Genomic DNA, 16,588 nt, shown 5'->3' with positions numbered 1-16,588 from the left:
GTTGTGGACAGGCTAGGTTGTTGAAAAGCTTCACAGAGGGGTGACTCATGAGCTGAATTTTGAAAGATGATTGGGTATTCATCCGACAGAATGATAGGGCAAAGTGTTCTGTGCAGAGGGAATAGAGGGAATAAAGTAATGGAGGTCTGAAAGAGCCTGTTATATGAGGAAACTGCAAGCAGTTTTTTTGACTTAGCAGTTGAGTGGGTGGCAAGACAGTATAGAAGATAAATCAGAGGGCTGGCCAGTTAGCTCAGTTGGCTAGAGTGTGGTGTTATAACACCAAGGTCAAGGGTTCAGCAGATTCCCGCACCATTGGCCAGCAGCCAAAAAAAGGGGGGGGGGGGCTAGATCACACATAATCTTATTTGTCTTTCCAGGATGTTTGAGCTATTTTTCAAATTTTTCCAATGAAGTAAATGTAATGGCCAAAAAGAGTAAATAAATATCCCTAGAGAATTCAGAATAGTAGGAATTTTTTGAAGTCTGTTTTCTCTTAATAATGCATGCATGCTAAATTTGCATTATCTGTTTTACATTACTAACCCTTAAATAAAATGAACATTCCAGGATGATTTTATCCTGTGACTTTCAATATGCCTGGCATACTGCTCCACCAACCTACCAAGTATATGGATCCCAGTTTGAGAAACATGGGGAGCAGACTATTGAAAGGATTTTAATAAGGGGAGTAATGTGATCAGATCTGCAGTTCAGAAAGATCTGGCAGCTTTTTCAAAGATGAATTAGGGTGGGCAGGAGTGGAGATAGGGAGTCTGAACAATATTTTTAGTGACAGAGGCCCAGAGCCTAAACTGCAGGGCAGGAGGGATGGATATTAGAGAGACAGAATTGATAGTATGTGGCATCAGATCGGGTATGGGGAGAAGGACACAGAGGAGGAATAGTTTAGCATGGCTTCCATATTCCTGGCTTAGGTCATGCCTAGGAAAATTAGAAGAGAAACAGGTGTGAAGGAAGATTGGATCTAGATATTCAGAACCAGAAGTACCTGTTGATCACATAGGTAGAAATGCCCAACGGGAATCTGCAGCTCAGCAAAGAGGTCTGTGTTGAAAATAAAACTTGTTTAAATTATGCACATAAAAATGGAGGTCACAGGGGCCGGCCCGGTGGCACACTGTAGCAGTGCGCCGCTTGGGAAGCGCGGCGGCGCTCCCGCCGAGGGTTCGGATCCCACATACAGACCGGCCGCTCACTGGCTGAGCGAGGTGCGGGAGCAGCACCGAGGGTTGCGATCCCGTGGCCGGTCCCGGTCCGGTACGGGCGCGACACTGAGGGTTGCGATCCGTTGCCGGTCACGAAAAAAAGACAAAAAGGAAAAAAAAAAAAAAAATGGAGGTCACAGAAAAGGTAGAATAAGAAGAAAAGAGGGTGAAGGAAAAGTCCTACAGAATAACAAAATTCAAGAAGCAGGCAGAAGTATAGAAGTCCAAAAGCTGCAGAGAAGGAATGGCCAGAGAAGTAGGAGAATAAGTAAAATGCATGCCATAGAGGCCCAGGGGAGAAAGAGACAAAGGAAATGGTCAGCACTGTCAAATGCTGTGTAGAGATTAAGTAATATGACGACTGAAAAAACTCTGGATTTAGCCATTAGGTCAACAATGATCTTTGATATGGTTTCAGAGGAATGGTGGAAGTAGAAGCCCAACCACAGGGGCTGAAAAGTGAATGGGAGGTGAAAGAAGAGCAGGGTCTTTATGTCAAGAGTGTGGCTGAGAGTTAGTCAATGAGAGGGGATGTAACGTCAAGAAGGATTTTTAACATGGAGGAGACATTAAAATAACACTAACCACAGCTATGTAAATGGGTGTCGTCCAGAGAAATTAGCAGAAAGAACAGAGGATGGTCTACTTGGAGGGTGTGGACAAGAGAAAATGAAGAACCAAAATGACCACCAACTTGGGAAATCAGAGTAAGAAGAGGGAAGGAGGTGGAATGACAGAGTGTAGGAAAGGGAGCAGCACAGGGCACTTTACATTTGATTCAGTAGAGAAGGTTATTGTCATATGGAAAAAGTATAATTTACTGCCTGTACTGGAAGAGTCTCTCTGGTACATATATCTTGCCCAGGGAAGAGAGAGATATCAGAGTAGGAAGGTGACTTCTGCATACAATACATGTCAAAACTTGCAACCTGTAATAACTTACCACCTCTTTGATGAGTCTTCACTAGAGACTGATATGAAAGCTAGCAAAGTTTTAGGGTAGTGATCTAGAGAGATATTGGTATATTAAGTTGTTGGTGACAGAGAAGGACCTTTAGGAACAGTTTGTAGAGGTTTGAGGGATTTGGGAGCTGATCTAGGAAAAATTTGGCCTATTTATGTAACACAGTCATGAAGTAAGGAAAACAAATGCCTGGGGATAGATGGGCAGAGACTTTAAAGCTAGAGAGGATCACTCAGTTAAGAAAACTGAGACCCAGGGAAGTCAGGTGCCTTTTCCATGATGCAGTTGAGAAAGCTGCCATATCCAAATGGTAGCTGACATCCAGAGAGCATGTGACTCATCAAGAGACCACAACAGGAACCCAGGATCTGCCTCAGTAACACATGGGAGCTCAAGGACAAGAGAGAGAAGTTAAAGAGAAGAGAGGAATTTTGTCCTGTGGGACAAAACACATGTTGAGGTGATGGGGCACCATGGTCCTGTTAGATGTGTTGGAGAGTTTGCCTTCTGTTCCAATCAGAAAACCCTGTCTACAGTGTGACAAACCCTTTCCAGGTATTAGCCCCTGTGCCTTCAAGACTTTCAGGTAAGAGCCACAGGGAGCCTCCATGGGTTGGCACCAGGAACCCTCTGGACTAAAGAGAAAAGGGACCACAGCTCTGTTCCTACTTTTGGCCCAATACTAAACTTCAAGAGTCTATATCTCCCCCAAATCTGGAGCAGATGGAAAAGGCAGATGGAAGAAAATGTACACCCCTTAGTAGCTCCTCTGGACAGTAATCAGGAGCTGACCCAGGGTGGGCATTTGGAAGGACTCAGCCTCCGTCCTGCCTGGTGCTGGGATCAGCTCACACAGCTCCTGTGTCCACAGGGCACAGAGAAAACATTGTCCATAAGGAGGATTATTCTGTACAAGAAGCTCAGACAAAGGGAGAGGTTGTTTCCAGCTGCCTGGGGGAAGTGAGAAGGGGGTGGAAAAAGGGACCAGCCTTGTACTGGGGCATTCCTGCAGAGTTCAGCTTTTTCCCCTCATGAGCAGGAGAGGAGATGAGCAATTATAGCCCTCCAGCTCAGTCCTAATTCTGGGACCCATTATGGAGTTGCAAGGAGCACGTAGGTACAACCTATCCATTTTGGCTGATCCCCCAAAAAGTACAGGGTTCAGTTAGGTGAACCAACTAAGTATGGCAACAATAAATGCCAGAATGTGAAGAGAATGGGGTGACTGAGGCAATGAGCAAAAGGGAGATTTGACAAGGACTAAACCCTAGATTCAGGACACATCTGGAGAGGTAGAGGTCCCAGGCAATGGGTGTTAAACGGACATTGATTCAGTAAGTTCCCACCTTCAGCGGGATGAACTCTGTGCTGTAGTAAGCTCTTGAGGCTTCACAGCTGCTGCTGCTTTCTACATCCTAGACACAGACCTGGGAGACGATGACCTAATCTCTTTCTCCAGGAACCCCAAGAGTAGGAGCAAGGACAATGCCCAAGCAAAACCTGAAAGTCAGAAATAAGGGAACACTACCAGAGGAGGGCAAGAGAGTCACTTTTTTGCAAACCCTGTCTGAGCAAGTAAGCAGGTCATGTCTTCTTCAAAGGAAACTCCATATATATTCCCTCCTGAGGGGGAATGAGTGTGTTAGAGGTGGGAGATACATAAAAGGGGTCTTCAAAAAGTTTATGGAAAGATTCATATTATCTTTTAATTCCATTTCTCCATGAACTTTTTGAAGTACCCTTGTATTCTCTATTGAGGTGTTTACTAGGTTGTAAGGGCTCCAAAGTGGGAGATGCTACAGAGGTTTGTGTAGCCAAAGGATTTTTGGTGGGGGGATGGAAATGAGAGCACATGCTCCCAGAGTGACAAATATAGAGGTGTGAGTGCCTCCAGAGTAAGGAATGTTTGCTTAAGGGCATAAGATGTAGGTGAGGTCATGCATTTGTTCTTGTTGGGGCAGGACATTTCCCCTCCTGGTGGACAAGGAATCCATTTCAATAGTATGGTAGGAATGAAGTCAGTATTATCCTGGGACAACAAAATTGGGGCTGGTGCCATTCAATATGGGAATCTTTTGGTGGAGTAAAGGACAGCAGTCACCAAAAGATGCTGCAGGAGTTTTAGAGAAGCATAGCTCAAACTCTATACAATATGCCAGTTAGCTTTGACATTTCCAGTGGGAAGGGAAGAGGAGAGAAGACAACACCTGAGTGGGCTGATGGGACGGAAGTGTTTAAGTGGGGGACAGATCTGGTATTGCCTCAGAGCTGATGACAGGACTCCCCTGCTGCTGTGTATTGTGGTCAGTGAGCTTTAAGGGTACCACTCCTTGTCTTGATGGGACAGGAACAGATGTGACATCTAGGGCCACTTTTCCAGTCCTTTGCTGCCACAGCCTGGCAGACTTGTCTGACACTGAACAAATGCCAAAGTACCAATGTGTGATAGAAGAGAACAGAAAAAAGGCAGCTGGAAGGTATGAGCAAGACAGAAGTCTCAGGATTTTTAGATTAAAGCCAATTAAAGATAAGAAGACTTTTTTATAAAGAAAAAAATCAGAACTGTCTTGTAGCACTCTTGAAATTATCTCTGATCATTATGTAGCTCTATCATAAATTGCTGTCAGACAGCCCTCAGGCACTGAACATCAATTTAAGTAACTTTATTCAGAGAAATCCTCTGGTCCACTTCTGCTGACTCAGCCTCTGCTCCTGACAACAAAGGAGCACTAAGAAAGGCAGTTTAGACCAGATGTCCAAACTCACTACATTCCTCAACTTTATAAAAGTAGTCAAAGTTAGTGAGGGCGGCCCTCCCACCATCAATCTGGCTCTTATTTTAGCCACAGGCTTAGTGGAATAGAGGAAAGCCATCCTGGCCAGAGTCCCTGATCTAGGTACTATTATGAGGACAATTAAACCCTGATGAAAGAAAGTATGAAGTGCAATTCCCCTCTCCCTCAAAAATAAGAAAAATGAGCCCGGGGAAGGGGCTTTTTTATGTGTTAAAGAAAAACTCTCACAAAGTCCTGCCTGGCAGAGCCATTTCCTGAGAAATCTCCCACCTACTGGCCCCTGAACATCTTCCTTCGTGTATAAGGTGGGGTAAAGAATAGGGGACTTTGTGACTATTTCCCATGTAAGAGCTGAATTGGCTTCTCAGATGATGGACAGTAGAAAATAGTACAGCTTCACCAGAGCTGTAGGTAGACCGTTTTTCCCAGCCCAGAAGCTTCTTCGCCTGCAGTTCAGAGGAAAAGCCAGGACAGAACTTGGGCAGGAGGTCCTGCAGAGACATTGTGCTACTGAGAACATAGAGGCTGCTATAGTTTCTGGAAGCACAAAATAAGCACTGGCTTATCTGATCTTGTCTCTTCAGTTCACCATTGACATGAAACAGTATCAGATCAGAGTAAGGTCTGGATCAAGGATTGTGGAGGACAGTAGCTGTAGAAACTATCATTTATTGAATACCCATTACTTCAGATATTGTGCTAAGTGTTTTACATTCATTTTCTCATTTTAATCCTCACAACAACCCTACGAGGTAGGTATTATCACCATTTACAAATGAGAAAACAGGCCCAGAAAAATTAGGTCACTTGCCCGACGCCACACAGCTAGTCAGCGGTGGAGCTGGGATTTATCTGTTGCTGAAAGCCAATGTTCTTTTTATTGTACCCATCTAGGTGAGCCTTGAGCAAAAGGTAACTTCACTGCCCAAATCTGCAAAGAGCACCTGGGAGTGGATGTTGCCAGCCACACTCACCGCTGGTAGGGATGCATTGAAGCTGACTTGATGTTGGTTTTTATTCCACTTGGCATCTTCCCTGAAAGGAACACGAAGAAAGACATCTGAAGCAAGGTAAGACTTTCACAATAAATCAGAAATGTGGTCTTTCAGGTTCCCTTCTGCCACCTCCTTTATCATCTCAGAACCTCTGTGGCATCTGACCCTAGTTGGCAGAGATCAGAGGTGTGGTTCTTCACCCAGTTCTCTCCCTGAAGGTATCTGGGAGGAATGGGTGATAAAGGAGAATAGTGGGAGGGGTCTAAACACACCCCATCACAGTCTCCTGCTCATCTGTGCCTGGAAAAGATAGCTAAACCTGTGTGACCCCCATTTAATATCACAAGTAAAAGAGTAATATGTCTCTCATTTTAATTGTCCCTTTTTCTACACAGCTTGGAAGAAATACCTCTTCTAGCTGCTTGCATCTGAACTCCTCCAGACTGTCCTCATAAATACTAAAAGTGAGCAGGAGAAAAGGCAGGAAGCTAAGAGCAAGAGAGACAAGATACAGAGAAAAAATACATGTAAGACTGGAAACTTGCCTGCCTATCAATTCCTGATGCACCTACCAAATGGTCTTGATTAAGGTTTGGCCATTGATTTCTCTACATAAGAAGAGACACTGACAACACACCTAATATCCAAAGTAAATGGCATAGAAGGAGAGTTGAGACAGAGGTCTGAGATGGGATAGGTGAGAGCAGCTGCTGCTACTCAAAAGTTCTTCCTCACTCTCTGGTACCTGCTGCAGTCTCAGGTGAGATTTTTTACTTCCTAAATCTGTTTCTGGGTCACAGTGCAAAGGAGAAAATCCCCAGGCCTGGGGATACAGGAGGACCCAGACGATCCAGCTCATTCCCACTCCCCTCTCAAAGTCAGCTATATTTCAACCCCTGTCACCTTACCTGGTTGACCTGCTTGAGCCATTTGCACCCCACTGAGCATCGGCTGCTGCTGGCTTGGAGCTCCTGCCATCTGCACCTGCTGTAATCCTGAGGATCCTGCAAGGATTGTCCCAGCTCCTGGCTGGCCTGGTTGGCCAGGACCACTGCTGCCTGAAGGTCTCCAATTAGACAGCCCCTTCCCAAAGGCAACAGCTGCCACCAAAGCATTGGTGTCTGCAGGGTTAAAGGTCTGTTTGTTTGGCCGGAGACCTGAAGAAAAAGTAAGTAGGGACCCTGAAATATGCCTCTGCCCTCGACTGAATCTAACAGCTGGAAGACAAGTATGTGCGTTGGGGTTTGGACCTCTGACTTCAGCATCATCTAGAATCCCTCACAGTCCAGGGGAAGAACCAGAGGACCCCAAGCCTATCTCAAAATTCTCCCTTCCCACTTTGCTCATTTCCTCCACCTGCTCCAGGGCTGGCCTTAAATACAAAAGGCTAACAGAATAGATGCAAACCCTTTCCTAAGTAGTTCATTCTTGCTTCCTCACTTCATTACAACTGAAACCATGCGTATTCCAGTGACCTTATACACCTCTCCCTCTCCGTTTTGCCACCAATCCCTCCATACCTCCACTCTCTGATTCTCGCTCCTCTTTGCTGATTTTCTCCAGAAGGTTTGAGCACATTTTATTCAAGCTCTGGATCTGCTTCTGTTAACACAGACAAATTTGTGCAGAGATTAGGGTAAGTACGAAATGATTATGGAAAAGTGCTCTTCCAGAGTCAACTTAGGTGTAACCAACTGTGCATCCCTACTAGACAGGAATGGTTAATGCCTAGCTTCTTGTGATGGGTCAGGGATGGGAGCAGCAGGGCAATGATGCAGTCCAACCTGAGCTGCATCAGCACCAATGCGGGCAGCATCTGTTGTCAGTTGCTTCTCCTGCTCTTCGACCTCAGGGTCAGGCTTGGTTCTCAGATGGTCAGGGACCACCTCATGGCTGAAAACGGGCACCCGTCCTTCTGTCTGCCGCTGTAACACACAGATTTCATTGATTCTACCATGCACTCCAAGAAGACAATCTGGTCTGATATACAGTCCTTTCCACAGGCAAACAGTGTATTTTCAGGGAAGGCACAAACTGAAACACAATATCTAGCTTCCTAGGACACCATCCCTTTCACTCCATTGTCATTTCTGTCTTCTCACACCCATCTCTACCAGACCTAGGGGCAAATTAAACTCTTTCTGCTACATTTTAATTAAAGACTGGAATAGACAAAGTCACAAAAAACAAATTTTTTTGCTAGAGAGAGATGTTGGAGGAAAAAGGTCTTTGTCTTGGTGACATGGGCTTCAGGTTATTACAGCACTATTTGGGAGTGGCTCCCCAACCTCCAGAAGGATAAAAAGTAAGGCCTCCAAAATGCAGCCCTTGCTTCTTATTGCCACATACTACTAAACATCCAAGACTTCTAGAATAACCAATCAAGTATTATGCTCTAGACTTTGATCCAAGAACTTAATTTTCCAAGTTCTACCTTTTTCTCCTCTTACCATGAGATCTTCATCTCGGTCTGGGGACAACACCAGAGGGATGATGACCTGGTTACGGAACAGTGGTGTCTTTTCATGTTTCAACACCTTGTTCAGAGTGTTCAACTGTCCAGAGAGCAGGGCAAAGCTGTCCAATACCGAGGGCCTGGTGGTGGTAAGGAGTCAGAATGTTCCACTCATTCTCTGGAGTGGTTCACATTAAGCAATCTATAAGGAGTCCTTCAGACTAGGAACACCCAGAATTACCCCCAAAAGATTCATAGCTCTATGACCAGCCTAGATGGGAACCAGACTGGCTAGCAGCAATGATGGGGTTAGGAAAGAGGGACACGCTTTCAGTTTCTGACACATGTAAAAAATAGGCAGTTCACCTGTTCTCCTCTTTCAAAGACGGTTGTCCTCTTGGGGGCTTGTAACAGGCCCTGGGAAGGGGTTTCTACAACTTCGCCCTGGCTGAGGAGGGAACAGCTCTGCGTGGCTGTCAGGCTGTGGCTCCACACTCTGTCTACAGCCCAGCACTTTTGGTAGTGTCACCCTGTCTGCCATGTGAGGAAGCTGAGTGGGAAGCACCATCCAGAGGTGCAACGAGCCAGGTGTGGATACAGGGCTGGGGTCTGTGGCAGCCCCAGGCACTGAGGGGTGGGCCGTGGACAGTGCTGTGCCTGCCACTAGCTTTGCAGACCCTCTGTCCACTCTTCCCCTTAGCAGGGTATACCAGGTGGATGCCCTAGCAGGCCCTACCTTTGTGGCTGTGCCTCTTGGGTGTACTCCCTATCACTGGTCCTCCCCAAGGTCGGGCTCAGGCCAAGTCCCTTGGGAGTATGGCGAGCAAGAGGGCACGCTTCACGCTGTGCCCACCCCAGGCTCAGGGTTCCACTGTCATGGCCACCTGTCCCTATAAGTGACATGTTGGTATTAGGATTTGGGGGTAAAATAATCTCATGCTCTGTACATGGACTTAAATGCCTCATTGGAAGTGATATTGGGAGGAAAACAGTTGTGTGTCACCTTTCCAACTTGCGATTCTGTTTCCCATAGAAGAGTCATTTTAGACAGAGGTAAGTAGAGGAAGAAATAACCTAGCCACAGTAATCACTTGATTTCCCAAGTGGAAATGGCTCACAGAGGAGTTGGTGGATGCCTGTCTTGAGTCAGCATAGTGGGGCAGCACACCCTGGGCTCAGGTTCCTAGAGCAAGCCCTGGGACAAGCTGGAAATTGGTGAGGAGGGTTGCGAGAAGTACAAGAAGCTGACAGAGGTTTCGGGGCCTCCTGGGGCCCAGTCTTTGGCACTAAGGCAACCCCAAGTCCTCAGTGACCTCTGGGGAAAGCATTACATTTGGTTCAAGAGTGGTGTTTAAAATTTATGTTGTCAGTGACTAAAATACTGTTTACACAAAAAACTATTTTTCTAATTCTAACAAGTTATAAGTGAAAAGGAATGAGCATGAATGTTGTAGGAAACTGCCAGCTGGTGATGGGCTGCTGTCCCCCGCTGCCTGTGGGGCTGCTCTTCTGTCTGCCCCAGGTCTAGAGACCTGGAAACCTGGCAGTCCTGACCAATAGGAGGAAAGATTCCTGAGGAGTCTTGGAGAAAAGGTTTCGTGCCCTTGGGTGGGGCTTACCCCCTCATATTTATAATCTTAATTTATACAGTGATTACCTTGGAAGCAAATGTGTCTTGTATTGTTATGTACATAGTCCATACCTGAGTGTTGTAAATAAGTTGTTCTGTGCATAAATAAAACAAGCCTGTTTTTGATCTTCAAGAAAAAAAAATACAAAGGCAGTTCATTGTTTGAATAGGATAAGAAAACAGTGGCAAAAAAGGAACATTGGCCACACTGTTACAACTGAAAATTCAGAAACTGGGTAAAAGCCTCTTTTCCAGCCTGGAAATAGGATTCACACTTTCAGAGTAGGTTGGATCTAAAAGACTCTGGCACATCTGTGGAAAGAGATCCAGCATGAATAGAGCTGTAGTGGTGGACCCACTGAGGGAGGACCACCTCACCAGAGAAGTCAAGGGTAAAAATCAAATGCTAGAAAAAACCTGGACTGGGAAACTGGGCACTTCTCTACTTCCTTGCCATGAAGGCCACTTTTTACATGTTGGGAAACCCAGCTCTTTCCAAACCATATATTAAATTGATAAATGGTTGCATCACTGGAGATGTCCTATCCACCAGGAGACCCAGCCCCCCACCTATGGAGCCCTCCCCACCTCGCCCTGGCAACCCTTACCAGGTCAGCCGGTCATACTCGTTCTCCAACTTGTAAATGAAACTCCCCAGTGAGTTCTTCAGATCAGCCACTTGACTCAGCAGTGCATCTAATGATGCCTCAAGTTGCTTCTCCTCCCTCTGCACCAATAGGAACAGGTTGATTACCCAGATAGATGTGAGTATGACACAGAGAGGAAGGCTGAAAAGCCAGGCAAACAGTGTGCAACACCAGTCAGGTAACAGGATCTCATTGGCATAGGACAGCCAGGCTGTTTTCTATCTTTGTTAATGGGGTTACAGACAGCATCAACCCTTAGTACTTTCAACCTGTTCACCTGATCTCAAGTCCTATCGATTCCTTTCTCTCATCATCTCCTAATCCATGCCTGGTTTTTCTCTGTATTAGGTACACTGTACTCTCCCTCACAGAAATTTTCCCCAGACATAATGCCTGAGATTCATTATTTTACATGCACCTCTGCAGCACATGTACTCCAGCTTCCTCTGTCCTAGAATCTGCCTTGGGAGCCTAGGTGCCCTTGTCATCAGCACAATCTCTAGGAAATCTGTGTCCGAATACCAGTCCCACCCGCCCCCCCACTTCCCCACCCTCAGCTCTTCATTTACCCTTAGCATGTGAGGTTTCGATCTTCTTGCTGAATTAATTTGCACTCATTTCTGTCTCCGCCAATATTCCTTTGTCTCTTTCACAAGCTCAGTAGACCCATAAACATTTATTATGTTCTTTAAACGTGAGTATACTAATTATCCTGATTAAGTCACCACATACTGTACACATGTATTGATATGCGATTCTGTACCCCACAAATATATATAATCAACAAAAATAAATAAATATTGAGAGACTACCAGGTGCAAGAAACTAAGTGACAAATGAAAAGCTAAAACTAAATAAACCTCACATACTCCTAAGCACTAGACAATTTTAAATGTTGGGGATCTGCAAAGCACTTCCTTCCTATCTGTGTTCTGCTTTACTCCATTTCTTTACCCTTAAAAACTATCAGGCACAAGCTGGGAAGAATGATGCAAAACCGTCCTGAACACCGGCCAATGTGACTGACGGGCTTGATCCTGGGTTCCACCCACGGTCTCAGATTAAAAATAGTTTAGCTTTCCGCTACGGCGGCTCACAATTCCTTCACTGCTCGGGCTTCCCTCCAATCACAGATCCCCCGTTATGTCTGCATACAACAGCCTCCGTCCACCAGCCCAGGCCGGGGTCTAAGCCAATCCACCACTTTCTCGAGCCGTCTTCCTTGGGTTGCATCTCAGCCTTCCCAAATTAAAACCTAATTCTTCCCCACACCCAAGCAAGTGCTGCCTTCTCCCTCCTGACTTAGCCCGAGTCTTTCTCCTGTCATCGGGCTCCACCCCCACCCCTCACCTGCGCCGCTCCCTCTCCAATTGACCTTGCCCCCCATCCTGCGTTCCCTTATCAGCCGCAGGCTTTGCCCTCTCCTCCCTGCCCCAACTCCTCTCTCTCCTCAGCCAGCCTGCTCTCGGTCCCGTTACCGAAGCTTGCTAGCAGCCAATAGGCCCAACCAGGTTCTCACCTGCATTGCGGCGGCCGCAATGACTTCCCCTTCCGGTTTCCCAGTCAGCGAGCGCCTCTGAGAGGGCTTCGTCCACCAATTAGGAAACTTGGAACTCGGCCCTCCCACTCACTTCCGGTTCCTGCTGGGCGCTGAGGTAGCCAGGTCAGGGGTCAAGAGTGGAACAGCCTCCCTGGCCCGGGCCGGCGCGGAAGGGCTGTGTGATGGCTTCGGAACGCCCGGAGCCAGAGGTGAGGGGCTGGCGGGCGCAGCGCTGGGCCTCGAGATCCGCGGGGGAGGGTCCGGCGGATAGGCGTGGTATTGGCCGCCTTCGGGCCTGGGGGCAGCTGGGCAGCTTAGCCTCTGCAGGGACCGGCCCAGCCCAGAAGGCCAGACCATCGAACTTCCTCCCCGCTGTCCGAAGTTTCCGTGAGGGTAGAGGAGAAACTCTTCGCATTGTTTACTGAAATTACATCTGTGTTGCCGACTCTTTGGCCTGATGATAGTGGTATTAACAAAATCTGTGTTTTGATTTTCTGACGCAGTTTCAGTGTGCAATACGGCAATAGACTTACTTTGCCTGTTTCTGCATTTCTTCAAACATTGGAATGCCACAAACAGGATGAATTAATTTAGTTCTAGCGCTCACGCTTTTAGAAAAGCAGCTTTGGTGTCGTGAAAAAAGATTTGATTCCGAATGAGACCTCACTCCAATGGCGCTGCCATTTACTATCTGTGCAACCTCCGGCAAGTCTTAACTTCCCAGATCCTATTTCCTTCTTTATTAAAAACCTGTCTTATAGTGTGTTGTTAGGATCACATGTATTAAACCAGAAAAGGCATGTGAGGTATCCTGTGCAAGGAAGGTGCACAGTCCGAATCCATTCTCATTCATTTGCAGAAAAGAAAACTGAAAAGTGAGAGAGCTTAAGAACCTCACCCAAGTGGTACTCTCCTGGGGAGTAGCACAGTTTTGAAGTTAGAAGATCTGAGCATAAAATCTCAGATTTGGATAGAACAACAGCAGTATGAGAGGTGCCCAATACTAGAAGAGAATGTGTGTAATGATACATATAGTAATCATTATTGAATACTTACTGCATGCCAGGCAGCATTCTAAGCACTTTACCAATATCAATTAGTCCTCTCAATCCTATCAGGTGGGCACTATTATCATCCCCATTCTTCAGTTCAGGAAACTGAGGCATAGAGATAAGAGTAACAAAGTTAACACAGCTAGTAAGTGTTAGAACCAGGACTTCAAAACAGGTGGTCTGGCTCCAGACCTTGTGTTCTTAACCATAATGTGTACAGTATAAATAATAAAATAGCCATAGGATGGCAAGTCTGCAGTTCATTGGGATTTGGTGTGATGAGACCCAACATTGAAAATGGTTGTAGGAAACTGTGCCCTATGGAAAAGAATCAGACATGTTTATAGGGGTGATAGAATAGCCCGTGTATCAGAAATATCAATATTGAGAAAAACCATGAAACAGTTTGGAGTAAGTTTTGTTATGGATTAAAATGAGATGAAATGGAGGGTGTCGTGGGGAAATTTACCTGTTGGGTAGATAATCTAAAACAGCAGTGTGCTTTAGAAATCTAATGCAAGCTACATATGTAATATTAAGTTTTCTAATAGCATAAAAAAAGGAAAAAGTAACAGGTGAAATGAGTTTTAATGATATATTTTATTTAACACAGTCTCTCCAAAATATCATATCAACATGTAAAAATCTAAAAATTTATGAGATATTTAACATTCTTTTTTTTGTAGCAAGTCCAGTGTTGTATATTATGCTTACAGCACATCTCATTTGAACTAGCAACATTTAAAGTGCTTGGTACACCCATATGGTAGTGGCTGCCATATTGAACAGTACAGATCTGAAGTAATTTGAAATCAAGGCACACACTCCTGGGAGTCTTGTTCAGCCAAAAATTAAGCATTCCTTGAGTTCTTGATTTACATTTCTGAAAATTTTATCAGAAGATAAAGGGAGTGAGTAGTTCTGCCCCTCAGCATAAGAAAGTGATTTACTTTTAGAGGTTATTAGGATCCCAAGAAAGAAAGATTGGGCATAGTCAGATTTAGGAAATCATCCATTTGTCAAATTCTTAAAATATTTTGAGTGCTGCTATGGACTGTACTATCAGGGTGGATACAGAGCAGTACAAGACAGACATGCTCCCTATCTTGATGGAGTAAACAAACATTGAATTATGATAATAAGTTCTGCAAAGGAGTGAATATGAGTGTGTTTAACAGGGGTTCTTAACCTACTTTGTTAAGGTGTGGGGGGTGGATCAGGAAGCCTTCCTGGAGGAATGACATTTAAGCTGAGGCCTGAAGAATGGGTGGAAGTTGGCTATAAGGAAGGCAGAGAGCATTATAGGCAAAAGGAATGGTGAAGATTCTGAGGTGAGGAGCTTAGAGTCTTCAGAGAACTGAGAGGAAGCCACTCCTAGTGTGGAGGCAGTGTGACAGTGAGAATAGCTAACACTTATTGAGTGCTTACTAAGTGTCGTCTAATACTCAAAATCCTTACAACAGGCACTATTATTATCCCTATTTCACAGATGAGGAAACTGAGGAACAGAGGGTTTCTGTGCCAAAGCCGTACAGCTAATAAGCAACAGAACCAGCATTTGATCCTAGGTGCTCTAACACTAGAGTGCATGCTCTTAACTGAGGGGATGGGAAATTGGTGAGAGGCTGGAGAAGAAAATTCAGCTTGAGGCCATGCTAGAGGTTCAAGACTTTGGTATATAGTGCTGAGGAGGCTTCGGACAATTCAAGGGGAAAAAAATCTACATTATTTTGTTGGAGTCCATTAATAGAAGACAGCACAAGGGATAGAAAAAGCTCAAAAAATAATTCAGATCTTAATCACAAAAGGACAGGTGGAAAAAAACAAACAGAAAACGACAAATTAATGAGGTGGACCATGTTGCATTCATCCTGGTATACGTGGTATGCAGCACAGGGCCTGGTAATGTTTTATTCATCTTGGTATAAATGGTATGTAGGCCTTCATAAATGTTCCAAAGAATGATAGCCTTCCTCTATCATCGTTCTGACTGTCCTGTTTTATTGCAACAACATCCCAATGAAGATATTCTTATCCACATCTTATCAATGAAGAAACTGAGGCCTGGAAAAATTAAGTAACTTGTCCAGGGTCACCTAGATAGCAAGCGATAGAACCAGATTTGAATCCAGGGCTCTGACTCCAAAACCTCACTTTGTCTTCTTTGCTAGACTACTCCAAGAGTAATGCATTTCAGACTCAAGGGGGATTGATTCCGGGGTCTTGAAGCTCCATTTGAGTGTGGATGCTGTAAGAACATGACTAATTCAGGGATTCTTAATTGTTAATGTGGAAGGGCCGGCCCCGTGGCTCACTCGGGAGAGTGTGGCACTGGTAGCGCCAAGGCCGCAAGTTCGGATCCTATATAGGGATGGCCGGTGCGCTCACTGGCTGAGCGTGGTGCGGACAACACCAAGGGTTGCAATCCCCTTACCGGTCAACACCACCACCACCACCAACAACAACAAATTTAATGTGGAAGAATGACTTGGGGACCTTGTTAAGATATAGATTCCTGAGCTTTATCAACTCTTAATTCAGTTGGTCTGGGGTGGTGCCCAGGAATCGAATCTACATTTTAATAAGCACCTCAGGTGATTCTGATGCAGTCGGTCCTTGGATCCCACTTTGGAAAATCATTATTCTAGCTGCCTGCATTTTTTTTTTTTTTTAAGATGACCGGTAAGGGGATCTTAACCCTTGACTTGGTGTTGTCAGCACCATGCTCTCCCAAGTGAGCCTAACCAGCCATCCCTATATAGGGATATGAACCCATGCCCTTGATGTTATCAGCATCACACTCTGCCAAATGAGCCAAGAGCCAGCCCCTTAGCTGCTTACATTTTTAAGTCTTCTGGTTGTGATAAATTGTATATTAAATGGGAAGAGAACTTAGAGATGGTGTTTCAGAAATGTAATTGTTGACTTTGAAGTATCATGCCTATGAGGGAATGTTGCGAGAAAGGAAGGCCAATGTTCCTGGTTTCATGAAGGTGGATTCTATAAGAACTGATTGATGAACTAGACTTCACTGTGGTCTTGGGCAGTCAGCTCATTCAAAATAACCTTCAAGGCAAAGTGGAGAAATGGAAGCTGTACAGGAGTAAAATTTAGTGGCGCACTAACTAATAATCTTTTTTTGTGTGTTTGTGGCTGGCCGATAATGGGATCCAATCCTGTGACCTTGGTGTTTATAAGGCTGTGCTCTGCCCAACTGAGCTACCCAGTCAGCCCTAACTGATAATCTGTGTTGCTTTGCCCCCCACAGATTTGTCACTCTA

The 16,588-nt window shown here is 45.3% G+C and overlaps 2 protein-coding genes across 2 annotated transcripts in view; one reads left to right on the top strand and one right to left on the bottom strand.

Moving 5' to 3' along the window:
- Nucleotides 1-5,641: 5,641 nt before the first annotated feature.
- MED8 (mediator complex subunit 8) lies at nt 5,642-10,752 on the bottom strand. The gene is made up of 5 exons (XM_008582273.1): nt 8,434-10,752; nt 7,768-7,908; nt 7,504-7,585; nt 6,892-7,140; nt 5,642-6,023 (listed from the first exon to the last, which is right to left on the bottom strand). The coding sequence occupies exons 1-5, from the start codon at nt 8,434-8,436 to the stop codon at nt 5,959-5,961; spliced, it is 540 nt and encodes a 179-aa protein (XP_008580495.1). The 5' UTR covers nt 8,437-10,752; the 3' UTR covers nt 5,642-5,958.
- Nucleotides 10,753-12,410: 1,658 nt separating this feature from the next.
- The window catches only part of SZT2 (seizure threshold 2 homolog (mouse)), a 52,626-nt gene continuing 48,448 nt past the window's right edge, over nt 12,411-16,588 (top strand). Inside the window, exon 1 of the mRNA XM_008582270.1 lies at nt 12,411-12,464. Coding sequence (XP_008580492.1) covers nt 12,438-12,464 — 27 coding nt within the window. The 5' untranslated portion in view covers nt 12,411-12,437. The remainder of the gene's footprint in view (nt 12,465-16,588) is intronic.

The sequence above is a fragment of the Galeopterus variegatus genome, unplaced genomic scaffold, assembly GCF_000696425.1.
Source record: "Galeopterus variegatus unplaced genomic scaffold, G_variegatus-3.0.2 Scaffold2555, whole genome shotgun sequence".
NCBI classification, from domain to species: Eukaryota; Metazoa; Chordata; class Mammalia; order Dermoptera; family Cynocephalidae; genus Galeopterus; species Galeopterus variegatus.
This window is presented reverse-complemented; position numbering and strand designations above follow the sequence as displayed.

Excerpts from the sequence above, each read along its gene's own strand:
- MED8 (XM_008582273.1), bottom strand. Across the intron at positions 7,586-7,767 it reads TTGGTGCTGATGCAGCTCAG|AAGCAGATCCAGAGCTTGAA; the intron begins GTTGGACTGCAT and ends CTGTGTTAACAG. Across the intron at positions 7,141-7,503 it reads GCGAGAATCAGAGAGTGGAG|GTCTCCGGCCAAACAAACAG; the intron begins GTATGGAGGGAT and ends CTTTTTCTTCAG.